The 12,710-nt window shown below is 47.2% G+C and overlaps 1 protein-coding gene across 1 annotated transcript in view; it reads left to right on the forward strand.

Annotated features, from left to right (window-relative positions):
• The window catches only part of cacna1fa (calcium channel, voltage-dependent, L type, alpha 1F subunit a), a 66,808-nt gene extending 57,173 nt beyond the window's left edge, over positions 1-9,635 (forward strand). The window contains exons 41-48 of the mRNA XM_063207785.1: positions 77-201; positions 1,055-1,174; positions 2,741-2,982; positions 4,642-5,196; positions 5,747-6,036; positions 6,733-6,845; positions 7,375-7,701; positions 8,798-9,635. Coding sequence (XP_063063855.1) covers positions 77-201; positions 1,055-1,174; positions 2,741-2,982; positions 4,642-5,196; positions 5,747-6,036; positions 6,733-6,845; positions 7,375-7,701; positions 8,798-9,004 — 1,979 coding nt within the window. The 3' untranslated portion in view covers positions 9,005-9,635. The remainder of the gene's footprint in view (positions 1-76; positions 202-1,054; positions 1,175-2,740; positions 2,983-4,641; positions 5,197-5,746; positions 6,037-6,732; positions 6,846-7,374; positions 7,702-8,797) is intronic.
• The last annotated feature ends 3,075 nt before the right edge of the window (positions 9,636-12,710 follow it).

Genomic DNA, 12,710 nt, shown 5'->3' on the forward strand with positions numbered 1-12,710 from the left:
CTTTGTTGAAATGGCAATTAAACTCTTGAACTTGAACTTGAACTTGAACTTGAGCTGGAAATGTCTTGTTTCTAAGGTGAGGAAGTGACTGCTGGAAAGTTCTACGCCAGCTTCCTGATCCAGGACTACTTCAAGAAGTTCCGCAAGAGGAAGGAGAAGGAGAGGAAGAAGAAGGGCAAAGACAAGTCTGCCTCACTACAGGTGACATACACACACGCACACGCACGCACGCATGCACGCACGCACGCACACACACACACACACACACACAACCTTCGGCATTGCTCAGGCCACGACATACACACACGCACACGCAGGCACGCACGCACGCACGCAGGCACGTACTCACGCGCGCGCACACACACACACACACACACACACACACACACACACACACACACACACACACACACACACACACACACACACAGACACACAACCTTCTTTGGATGTGGGATTATGTGTTAGTTACTACTGAGTTGAATTTGCATCATGTTATGTGAGAGCCCACTTTAGAGCCTTAAGCCATCAGTAGCTTTGCTAATGAACCAGCTGTCCAATAAAGATAATTGGCAACAGAGGGGAAATGTACAGTCATTATCTTTGTGCATGTTGTACAAAACTGCCAACTGTGCTAAAAATCATTTTACAACAACTATCTTAGGATTTAATACTAAACCTCCCCCAACGCAGCTTAGATGTGAATCTATTTCACAGCATCAGTGCACAGTGTAGGAAATTTGCCATTCATTTTATGATTATTCTGTTTCACAGTCCGGCTATCTGGCACCCCTGCCAAGATGTGATTTTTTTAAAAGCAATTACCTCAGGTTATATTTAAAGATCATAGATCCACCACTGGCTGGTGCTGTGCAGAAACATAGTATGCAAATTTAAATTTAAATTTACCCTGGTGTAGAGTAAAGAAATATGGCAACCCTTTTAACCATGCTGTGTGTGTGTGTGTGCGTGTGTGCGTGCGTGTGTGTGTGTGTGCGTGTGTGTGTGTGCGTGTGTGTGTGCGTGTGCCTTCATGTGTGTGTGTTGTCTCCAGGCTGGTCTGCGTACGCTGCAGGATCTGGCCCCTGAGATGCGCATGGCGATGGGCATGGACGAGGAGGGAGGAGAAGGATACGACGGCGAGACCACCGAGGACGAAGGAGAATTCTTCAGGGTGAGTTATGAGGGAGGGAGGGAGGGAGGGAGGGAGAGAGTTATGAGGGAGGGAGGGAGAGCGAGAGGGATTAAAGAATGGAAGAGTGAGTGAGTGAGTGAGTGAGTGAGTGAGTGAGTGAGTGAGTGAGTGAGTGAGTGAGTGAGTGAGTGAAAAACAGAAAGGTGAGTGACTGAATAAGTAAATGAATGAGTGAGTGAATCAGTCAACCAGGGAGTGAGCGAGAGAGAGAGAGAGAGAGTAAGAGAGAGACACACAGAGACAGAGACAGAGACAGAGAGGTTGAGTGATTGAGTGAGTGAATTATTGTGTGAGTGAGTGATTTAAGGAAAAGTAGTAGAGTGAGTGAGAGAGTGAGTGAGTGAGTGAGTGATTAAAGAATGAAAGAGTGAGTGAGTGAATGAGTAAATTAATTTGTGAGTGAATATGCGAACCAGTGAGAGAGAGAGAGAGAGAGAGAGAGAGAGAGAGAGAGAGAGAGAGAGAGAGAGAGAGAGAGAGAGAGAGAGAGAGAGAGACAGAGAGAGAGAGAGAGAGAGAGAGAGAGAGAGAGAAAATGTTGTTGTTTATCCTGAACAACTAGGTAATTACTTGGTGATATCAGATCCTGCATATCAAGGGGAGGTGTAAAATAAGCTTATTTCCAAAAATGGGACAGTATCACTTTAACTCTAGTGGGTTGCATGTCCTCCCTTCTCTTGACATGCAACCCACTAGAGTTAAAGTGATACTGTCCCATTTTTGGAAATAAGCTTATTTTACACCTCCCCTTGAGTGAAATAATAGGGTTTTACTGTTCTCCTGTACTTTCAACCGTTCTCTGGGTATGGCAGTGCAAATTTTACCTCCATGCTAGCAGTTAACATTTAGCCCAATGAGACCAGCTCGCGGCTAACTGGTCTCATAGGACTCAATGTTAACTGTTAGCTTGGAGGTGAAATGTGCACTGCCATAACTAGAAAACGGTTGGAAGTACAGGAGAACGGTAAAAGCCTATTATTTAACCCAAGGGGAAGTGTAAAATAAGCTTATTTCCAAAAATGGGACAGTATCACAAGAATCACGGCCGGGAGTGTGGCTTTTCTACTCAATATGAACTTTACTGTTCGCTCGCCTTGCACACAAAGGACACTGTAAAAACTGGAACTCCTATGCACAGCCAGGTTCCAGGTGCTGGTGAAGTGCAGTCATCAGTAATCCATAGTAAAGAAGAAGGATCACCGCACACTGGTGGACTTAGTTTTGCTGTTTTTTCATTTAGATAAACAATGCGTTTCGCATTGCGCTTTGTCAGGTTCACTTTGTCATTCGCATACCTCCCACAGGTGAAATAGGTGATTGATAGGTGATATCACCTATTTCACCTGTGGGAGGTATGGGAATGACAAAGTGAACCTGACGAAGCGCAATGCGAAACGCGTTGTTCACCTAAATAAAAAACAGCAAAACTAAGTCCGCCAGTGTGCTTTGATCCTTCTTCTTTACTATGGACGGAGATTGTAAAAACATTTGGGAGTTGAGCGCACTTTCTGAAAAAAAGACTGTCCTCTCTTCCCTTCTCCACAGAGTGACAGTGTCTTCAGCGACGCCCCCATGACCCCCACCCCGGGCAGCACTCCCCTGCCCAACATGTTCGACGAGACGGCCGTGTCCATGGAGGGGCTGCCCCGCATGGCCAAGATGCCCCCCGGGGGCGCCCGCATGATCGAGGAGGCCTTCGCGGAGGTGGAGTCCAGGCCCGTCTCCTCCATGTCCATGGGCGACGAGGTGGTCATTGAGCAGCCGCAGAGATCCGTACCACTCATCAGGTGGGTCGCCACGCCAGCACTTTCTTATATTAACACACATAAACATACAGTTGTATGAACAACATCACAAAATCACACACATACACTTGCATACATACCTTTTTACAGACAAGAAAGCTCCAGCACACTGTTCACACTGTTCACAGTCCCACCTGCGACGTTTCGGTCTATTGACCTTCTTCAAGCAGAATTGCTCCCTATCTTACTCCATGGCTGAGTTGCCCTTGAGCAAGGCACTTAACCCTACACTGCTCCGGGGACTGTAACCAATACACCCTGTATTTACAAGTAAAATTGTACTGTGCGTCGCTCTGGATAAAATTGTCAGCGAAGTGTAAATGTCCATGGGCGACGAGGTGGTCATTGAGCAGCCGCAGAGATCCGTGCCACTCATCAGGTGGGTCGCCATGCGAGAACTTTCTTAGAGCAGTGTTTCCAGGGCCGGATTAACGCACAGGCTAGATATGGCTGAAGCCTAGCGGCCCCCACCTGCCAGGGGGCCCTTAATTGGCCAAAAGTACAAAATAGCAGAATTATGGCAAGATGTAATATTAAAGATTATTTTTTTAAATCTTGTTAATACTCTCCACAATTGTCAGACATATTATCTTCAATTCCTCGTAATTATGACACTGTCTATGTAATTTTTTTTGCAAAATATGCCTTCCAGGGGGCCCCACAGCAACCTGTAGCCTAGGAGCCCCAGGCCGTCTTAATCCTTCTCTGAGTGTTTCTCAATCTTTTCTCTCTTGTGTACCCACTAAAAGCCTGTTTGTTGTACCATGAGTACCCCCTCACTCATGCTCTACAGTATATCTCCCTTCTCGCCCAACGTGACTATGCGCTCCATTGTTTTTTATTGATGTTTTTCCATGTACCCCCTGAAATACGCTTGCGCACCCCTAGGGGTACACGACGTACCCCTGGCTGGGAATCACTGCCTTAGAGACAAGAAAGCTCCCGCACACATTTGCAACGTTTACTTGCTGCGACGTTTCGGTCAATTGACCGGGTGTCGGGTCTAGACACCCGATGGCTCTAAATTAACGTTTGGTTTTTCATCACCAGGCAAAATGGCTAGTAGATACTGATCTCAATAGCCAAACACACACACTCGATAATGGGTCAAAGTGGCTAGTAAATTGGTATTTTCCACCAGCGAATCTGATATTTTACCAGCATTTGGCCTTTCGGCTGGTGTTACCGTAATTCAGTAGCCTGGGCGAATAGCCGTCTGTTGACTCTGTCAATCAGTCTGGCAAAAGCCATGAAGAATCCGTCTCCGTGGACGATGGGAGATGGTCTGATCTTACTCTATAATTTAAATTAATTGAAGTTCCAAACTCAAATCAAAACCCATATTGTGCTCCACTAGCATGCCTGTTACGTTATAGCGTCGCAAAAGCATACAAATAACAAAACGAAAGTGTGAATATAGTTACCTTAACCAATCAGTAACGGAGCTCGCGGGTGAGTTCTACGTCACCACTGTCAACTGTTTGCTGATTGGCTAAACACTGAGAGAACCGAGCTCGAGGCTTTTGCCAGGCGATGTGCGGAGCCAAAATCTTTGGGTGGAGTACATGGATGGCGTCGCCAGGCTAGTAATTCAGAGCCCTGAATGCAAATTAATGTAATCTTTTTTCCCATCTTTGACAGGATGGAGGCGGTGGACTCCCCAGCCCCGATCCCGAGCCCCACCCCAGAGATCCCCCCCTGCTCCCCCATGCCCATGTCCCCCACCCCGGAGCCCACCCTCCCTCCCGCCGCCCCGACCCCAGAGCCCCTCGCCCCCGGGGGAGGGGTGTCCTACCCACCGCAGCCTCAGCCCGTGGCCCAGCCACCACCACAGCCAGTGGTCCAGTCTCCACCGCAGGTAGCTGTGCAGTCCCCACCGCAGGTCGTCGCCCAGTCTCCTCCACAGGCAGCCGTGGCACAGCCGCCCCCTCAGCAATACGTGCAGCCTGAAGCAGTACCACAGCCTGTACCCCAGCAGCAGTATGTCCAGGCCCCGGTACAACAATACGCACAGCCCCCTGTTCAGCAATACGCCCAGGCCCCCCCAGGCCAACAATATGTGCAGGCCCCCCCAGCCCAGCAGTACGCCCAACCCCCAGCTGCCCAGCCCTACGGCCAACCTCTGCCTCCAGGCATGGCTCAGCTCCAGCCACAGCAGTACATCCCAGACGACGCACAGAGCATCGCATCAGACGGGTAAGCAGGAGAGATGCGGAGAGAGACATACTGTACCGACAGGCTGTGTGTGTGTGTGTTTGTGTGTGTGTGTGTGTGTGTCTGTGTGTGTGTGTGTGTGTGTGTGTGTCTGTGTCTGTGTCTGTGTCTGTGTCTGTGTGTGTGTGTGTCTGTGTGTCTGTGTGTGTCTGTGTGTGTGTGTGTGTGTGTGTGTGTGTGTGTGTGTCTGTGTGAGTGAGAGTGAGAGAGAGAGAAAGAGAAAGAGAAATAGTGACGTATTTTAAGTCATGTGAAGTGGACAATACTGGTCAGTGTGGTAACACACAAACCAGATCAATGTTGCTTACGGATGCTGAAATCTGAGACTAAATGATGAGACACCGCTGCGTCCTGTCTAGTTATGCAAATTATTGATTAATTCATTAATTGTTAGTTGATGGACCTTATCGATTAATTGTTAAATAGCGTTCCCCCCCCACATCTCAGTGTTCGCCAAAACTACTAAATCTACATTTTTAAATTAAAAATTAGATAACATTCTACATTTTAACTAATTTCTATTTCTATCCAGGTCATGGACCCCAGCTGACTCCCCTCAGCCCCCGGTCAGCATGGGTGGCGCTCCCCCTGGCTCTCAGACCATGCCGGGTAACGGCTACCACCCCAACGGCTACCCTGTCAACGGCTACAACGGTAACGGCTACCCCGTCAATGGCAGCGGCTACCCCGTCAATGGCAACGGCTATGGCAACGGCAATGGCTACGCTAGCAACGCCTCCAGCGTCTACAGTGCTAACGGCTCCAATGGCAACGCGTTCAACAGCTTCCTGTCACGACGACGGCTACCTCAGACACCAGGAGGTAAGTCAGACATCAGTCAGGTGGAATGACATCACATCCTGTTTGATCTGGTTTCTGTGTCCTCTTCCTGTCGTTTTCCCGCTCTTGTTTCTGCACCACCTTCCAGGTGTAGTGACATCATTAGTGTCGTTGCCCAATTGGACGGTTTTCTGCCCAATTGCGTTGCTTAGGAAGGCCGTCTGCGGTTAGAAGTGGGCAAAAAGCGCATTTGGGCGGGTTTTTCTGAACATTTATGGAAACATGAGAAAGTGCATGAGAATGGTAAACCCCTACTATTTAACTCAAGGGAAGGTGTAAAATAAGCTTATTTCCAAAAATGGGACAGTATCACTTTAAGTGTTTCCAGTCGGGTTTTGTGCTTTTTTTTGGGCTGGCAATCAGCAGTCTCATCTGGCAACCCTGTACACCACACTCACTCGGCCATCTTTTAAAACTTTGGAACTGTATGTGTCTTTTTGTATGCTTCCTCATTTTGCTACGAGTTCATTTCGACCTCTTTTCAGTTTCTGCCTTTAGTCTTTCTTAATGGTAGGTCACATTCTGCAAATGTAGTAACTCTGAATCGCCATTTTATTTATTTACTTCCTTAATCTTTTGTTTAATCTGTTAAAAACTTTTCAGGTGCATTACAATTGAATCTTAAGTTCTGGTGAAATGAAGCATGATGATAAATGTTTGATTTCAATTCTCCTTCAGGCCGCAAGCCCTCCTTTAACGTCCAGTGTCTGAGGAGTCGCACGGTGGATGACGATCTGCCCCCTTCAGCCACCTACCAGCAGAACACACGCCTTCGACCACAGCTCAGTCAGGTGCTGACCACTTCCTTTTTAGGAAACTTTAATAGGTTTTCACAATTATACAAACAGCAAAGGGGGGTTAGGTGTCCCGGGCCTAGGTAGAAAGGGGCCCCAGGGCGGCCTGCCTGTAGGGCGGGTACGACTAGCGTCTTTATGCCCGGGCTGTAATAACTCTCCTATGTGTGCCCCTGTAGGGCGGGTACCTATAATCACTCTCCTACTGTGTGTGTGCCCCTGTAGGGTGGGTACGACTGGCGTCTTTATAACCAGCCTGTACTAACTCTCCTATTTGTGCCCCTGTATGACTGGCCTGTACTAACTCCTCTATGTGTGCCCCTGTAGGGCGGGTACGACTAGCGTCTTCATGCCCAGCCTGTAATAACTATCCTCTATGTGTCCCTGTATGACTGGCGTCTTTATAACCAGCCTGTAATAACTCTCCTAAGTGTGCCCCTGTAGGGCGGGTACGACTGGCCTGTACTAACTCTCCTATGTGTGCCCCTGTTTGCCTGTACTAACTGTCCTATGTGTGCCCCTGTAGGGCGGGTACGACTGGCGTCCGGACAGCGCGGCGTCCAGCGGCTCGTCGGCCTCGTGGGCCACGGGTAATGAGCAGCGCCGCGGCCGCCTGCTCTATGCCCCCCTGATCCTGGTGGACGAGGCCCGGGGCACCACCCAGACCGTCTGGAACCCAGACGCCACCGGCAGCGCCAGCCTGCCCGCCACGGCCCGTGCCGGCTGGAGGACAGGCACCCCCGCCGCCATCACGCAGGGGCCCGGCGCCGCCCCGCGCGCCTACAGCACCCTCCGGGCACCGCCCAGCGAGGGCTTCGTCGAGAAGGGCAGTGCGGACAACCTGGTGGAGTCGGTACGTAGTGTGCCAACGGGAGCGTGTCTATGGTGGAGAGAACGTGTCTATGTTCCCGCAGCCCATTGGTCCCACTTCACTAAGACTTTTAACACAATTGTTTAGGCCCATTGGTCCCACATCACTAAGACTTTTAACATAATTGTTTAGGCCCATTGGTCCCACATCACTAAGACTTTTAACAAACCACCCGTGACTGTGTTAGCCGGAAGAACCTGCTGACAGCCACGCTGTCGTCATGGTTCGTGGAGAAAAACCTAGTATTTTGCAGTTCGCATTGCGAACCAACTTTCTGGTGAACACGACGGCCGGTTCGCAATTAGGTGCGGGAACGGGCACCGGCAGGGTTCTCAGTCGGCCTGAATGCACTATTTGTGCAGCGGGCCTATTCACTCTTTGCTGAAAATACTCGACTACATCATATCAACATTGCTATGACATTACCGAGAGCCTTAAGTAACAGATTAAGACATAGCCATTAAAATTTTGGTGACAGTAGTAAGGTTATAACATAGGCTCTGCTCAAAGGGGCTAACCACTTACCAATGTAAGATCCACCAACGTAATAAATTCCCACCAAGGTAACTTCATTAAATAATGTGTAGTTCAGACGTAATAGCCCGGCAAACATAATAATTTCCTGCCGACATTAAAAAGAGAGTTGCCTTATTATGTTAGCAGGAAATGATTACATTGGCAAGAAGGCTGCCAGTTTTACACGGCGGCATCACATATTTGACCACTAGCTTCCCAACGAAGCTCCCCTGTCTAAGGGTCTAAACCACAGCCTCCATGACGTTTCGATTCAATATCGATATCTTATTATTGGATGAGATTTGATTGTTTTCGATACTTCAGAATGCTCCACGATACGATACAATATGTTTCGATTTGACTTTTTTTCAATTACTTTTCCACTTCTATTATGTTATGGAGCTAGGGCTTTGGGCAGGGTCCAGTGATTCGATTATTTTCTATACTTAAGAATGCCCCACGATACCATACGATGCGATTCGATTCAATCGTCAGATGACATCGCGATATATCAATACATTTCGATTATTACTTACAGCCCTACTCTGTCTGTCTCTTGCAGATTCTTCTTAACGAGGGCCTGGGCCTGTACGCCAAGGACCCAAAGTTTGTGAACTTTGCCAAGCGCGAGATCGCAGAGGCGTGTCACATGACCGTGGACGAGATGGAGAACGCGGCGACCGACCTGCTGACCCGCGGCCGCACCGGACAGACGCTACGCTTCGAGGAAGAGCTAGCCGACGAGATGAACTGTGTCATCACCTACTGAGACGTTGGGAACTGGTGCAGATAAGGAGAACTCACTACAGTCAGAGAGTGCGCCGTGCACATCAGTAGCACAGGTGCTGGACAAAACAGAAGAGAACTGAAAGGAAAAGATGAAGGTCCGCACTGCAGCACTGTTCGATGCCTCCAAATAAACTTTATATTTGGGAGCATCAAACAGTGTTTCGGACCTTCATCTTTTCCTTTCAGAGGATGGGGAGAACTCACCAGGAAACTGAACTGATGAACTTGGCATTTGTGCAATCACTCTGTGAAGGAGAAAGACTCTCAGATGCTCTGGTTCAACAAGAGGCAATGGTATTGCTTGGTAATGGCATTGCTTCCACTCTGCTGATGAACAGTGCATATTGGGGAAAAGCTTCACTGATCTTTATTTTAAAAAAATAACATTTGGAAAGCTTAGAATGAACATCAGGGGGGAAAAAAGACAAAACATCTTTTCCAGTGCGCAATGTTTTCGTGCTCCACAATGATGAATCCATGTTCTAATGTTGGGCTCCTGCTGTAATTTTTGGGAACGTGTCCTGGGGAAAGACAGGTTGTGCAAAGGGGTTGGTAAGCAGTCTGGTGGAGGGAGGAGGAGTCTTAATACAACACTACGAATCACCTCTTTTGTCCGCCCCACATGAAATAGCCTTTAAAGATATCCTCATGCCATATTATGCATTCTGCAGTAGCCACGGCACTGTAGTTCATACACTTAAAACAGATATCAGTACATTGTAGTGGACTGTAGTGGCCTGACTTGTGAATATTAAGGAAAGGGCATCAGGTTAAAAGGAGTGAAGACTGAGGAAAGTGGTGAGTAACTTTGATTCAAAATGGGAGTGTCGAAGATGCAATTCAATGATACAAAACACGTAAACTGATTTTTTTAAAAGCTAATTTAGTTGACTACATCTTTTATATTACTGCAATGTAGCAAAACTCTGAGACTTGCTTGAACTTAAAAACACGGGTATACTCTTGATAAGTTAACAGGGAACAGTGGTGTAGATAATGTAAATGATTTACTGAATGTTTTTACTGAAAGTTTTACACTGTTTCTGTGGTGTTGTATTGCTCTGTTCTATTTCCCATTTTTGTACACCCCAACACAGCTGCCCTACTCTCAGTCCCTCCCACTACAACTCTCTTTTATATACTCCTGTGCAAATGGGCAACCTCATCCTTTAGGTTTACCCCGACTATTCAGACAGACATACACTATGGAAATCGGATCATGTGTAAACTTCCTATTGTGAATACTGCATATGAACATCTCAATATCCTTATATGTTGTGTCAGAATAATGAAAAAGTAAATGAGATTAGGTGTAATATCAGGATGGTATGATGTATTTTTGTTTGTGTGGGTTTTTCTGAGGGAGGAGGAAGTATGATCAACTGTAGGTCAGGTTTGTCATTGTGATTGTATCATGTGTGTGTAATAAAGTTTTCTTTTTCTGACGATCTTGCCACTAATTTAATTCTTAGATATTACTCCATATTTTTCCATACAGAATAATACCTCGTCTTAGCCAAGATGTGTAAAGATGTGTAAATTTCTCAGATATCTGCTGTAGATGGAAATCACTTTCAGGACTATGGAGGAGAACGCTGCGGTGTGTGTGTGTGTCTGTGTATGTGTGTGTATGCGTATGTATGTCTGTGTGTGTGTGCGCCTATGCGTATGTGTGTGGGTGTGTGTGTGTGCGTGTGTGTGTATGCGTATGTATGTCTGTGTGTGTGTGCACCTATGCGTATGTGTGTGGGTGTGTGTGTGTGCGTTTTTGTGTGTGTGTATGCGTATGTATGTCTGTGTGTGTGTGCGCCTATGCGTATGTGTGTGGGTGTGTGTGCCTGTTGAGGAGATTACTGATGTGAATACTCTTTAATTAGCACCTCATGGAGGCAGACCCCCTGCCAACCAGCGTTTACCATGGCAACACAGCCCCCACCCGCCAACCAGTATTTACCATGGCAACACAGCACTCCCCGCCAACCAGCGTTTACCATGGCAACACAGTGGGTGGATGGGTGGATGGGATGGCAGAGACAGGTGGGCACTCCTCTGTCCCTCTTATGGGGCTCCTTACTGTACTGTACTGTATGTGTCAGCAGACGGCAGGTTAACTACCTAAAACTGTGGGCATGACTCATAACAAGAGTTTGTGTCGGAGGAGGTGGACGCTAGTTGCAGGCACAGGTAAGGGGTGCTGTAGCCTGGCTCTTACTGCAGACGGGGTTGCCTTGCCGGCGGGCTATTCACTAGTTCCTGAGAACACTCAGCTACATCATAACAACATTGCTATGACAGTACAGAGAGCCTTAAGAAACAGATTAAGACAGCCATTATGATTTTGGTGACAGTAAGGTTATAAGATAGGCTCTGCGCTAAAGGGGTTAAGAAATAAAATTTAAGAGCCACTGAGCTGTTGTGTATGCCTTGCTGGCCATATGACCGTAAAAGACATGCTTCCATATCAGGGGAGCGTGTCTATGTTCCCACAGCCCATTGGTCCCACAGCCCATTGGTCCCACATCACTAAGATTTTTAACATTATTTTTAGGCCTATCTGCTCTCTTAGTTTACTTGGAAATGTGGGAACATGGAGTTGTAGAGCATAGGGCTTATATTTGAATAATTTCTTAAAACTGGGGGAACATGGAGCAGCAGGAATAAGCTGGGACCATTTGGGCTGTGGGACCAATGGGCTGTGGGAACATAGAGCTGACCCCCATATCAGACACATAACAGGTGCAGTATGCCTATTAACCCCTTAGCGCAGCGCTATGGCTCTATGTAACGTCATAGCATTGTTGTTATGATGTAGGTAAGCATTTTCAGCAAGTAAATAGGGTCGCCGGCGCCCCCATCTGCAGTAAGAGGCTACTAGGCCATAGTAACTTAAGGTATGACATGGTAATTGTTCAGAGCTCTGTGGTACAGTAAGTACAATCCAGTTAATGCCTGTAAGCAAAATGAGTAGACAATAACTGCAACCACAACACAATTTGGCAGAGTGAAAGTGAGGAATTACAGAAGGAGAAATGGTGTTGATTAGGAGCTGATGTGTGAATCTCTTCCCGCACTCGTGAGGCTGGAGATCCTCACATGACCAGCTATTTCTGTATGAGTCAGCTGATTATTGGTGAAATGTGCGGTGTTAATATCAGGTGATGAGTGTTATCTTATGGGTGATGAATATAATGTGTGTGACCCTTTATGCAAAAAGCATAAAGGGAAGTGGGGGGAAGTTTGAACTCTTTTAAAACCCTGATGAAGGCCAATGTTTGGCCGAAACATGTTGGCAAATTTTAATGTTCAAATATGAACTAGCTACATTTAATTAAAAGCTTTTTAATGAAGACGAAGAGTGCCTTGGATTTCATCATACATCTCTAAGTTACGTCTAACCAAAGAGCACCTTCGCACTACAAAACAGACCGCCGAAGCCCTCTGACCTACGCCTTTGTTTGAGTCAGCTGATTATTGGTGAATGCGTGGTGTTAATATCAGGTGAGTGTTTTCTTATGGGTGATGAATATGATGTGTGTGACTCTGGTTGTAATGGTGAGTGAGTTGCTACATACTGTACGTAGATCAGGAGTAAAGGAAAGCTTGGAGTAGAGAGTAGAGTAGTGTAATATTAACTAATCCTGGGGGAATGAAGGTGTCAGGCAGCGGATAGATCCACAGTACAGGAC

Source organism: Engraulis encrasicolus, chromosome 10, assembly GCF_034702125.1.
Source record: "Engraulis encrasicolus isolate BLACKSEA-1 chromosome 10, IST_EnEncr_1.0, whole genome shotgun sequence".
In the NCBI taxonomy this organism is placed as follows: Eukaryota; Metazoa; Chordata; class Actinopteri; order Clupeiformes; family Engraulidae; genus Engraulis; species Engraulis encrasicolus.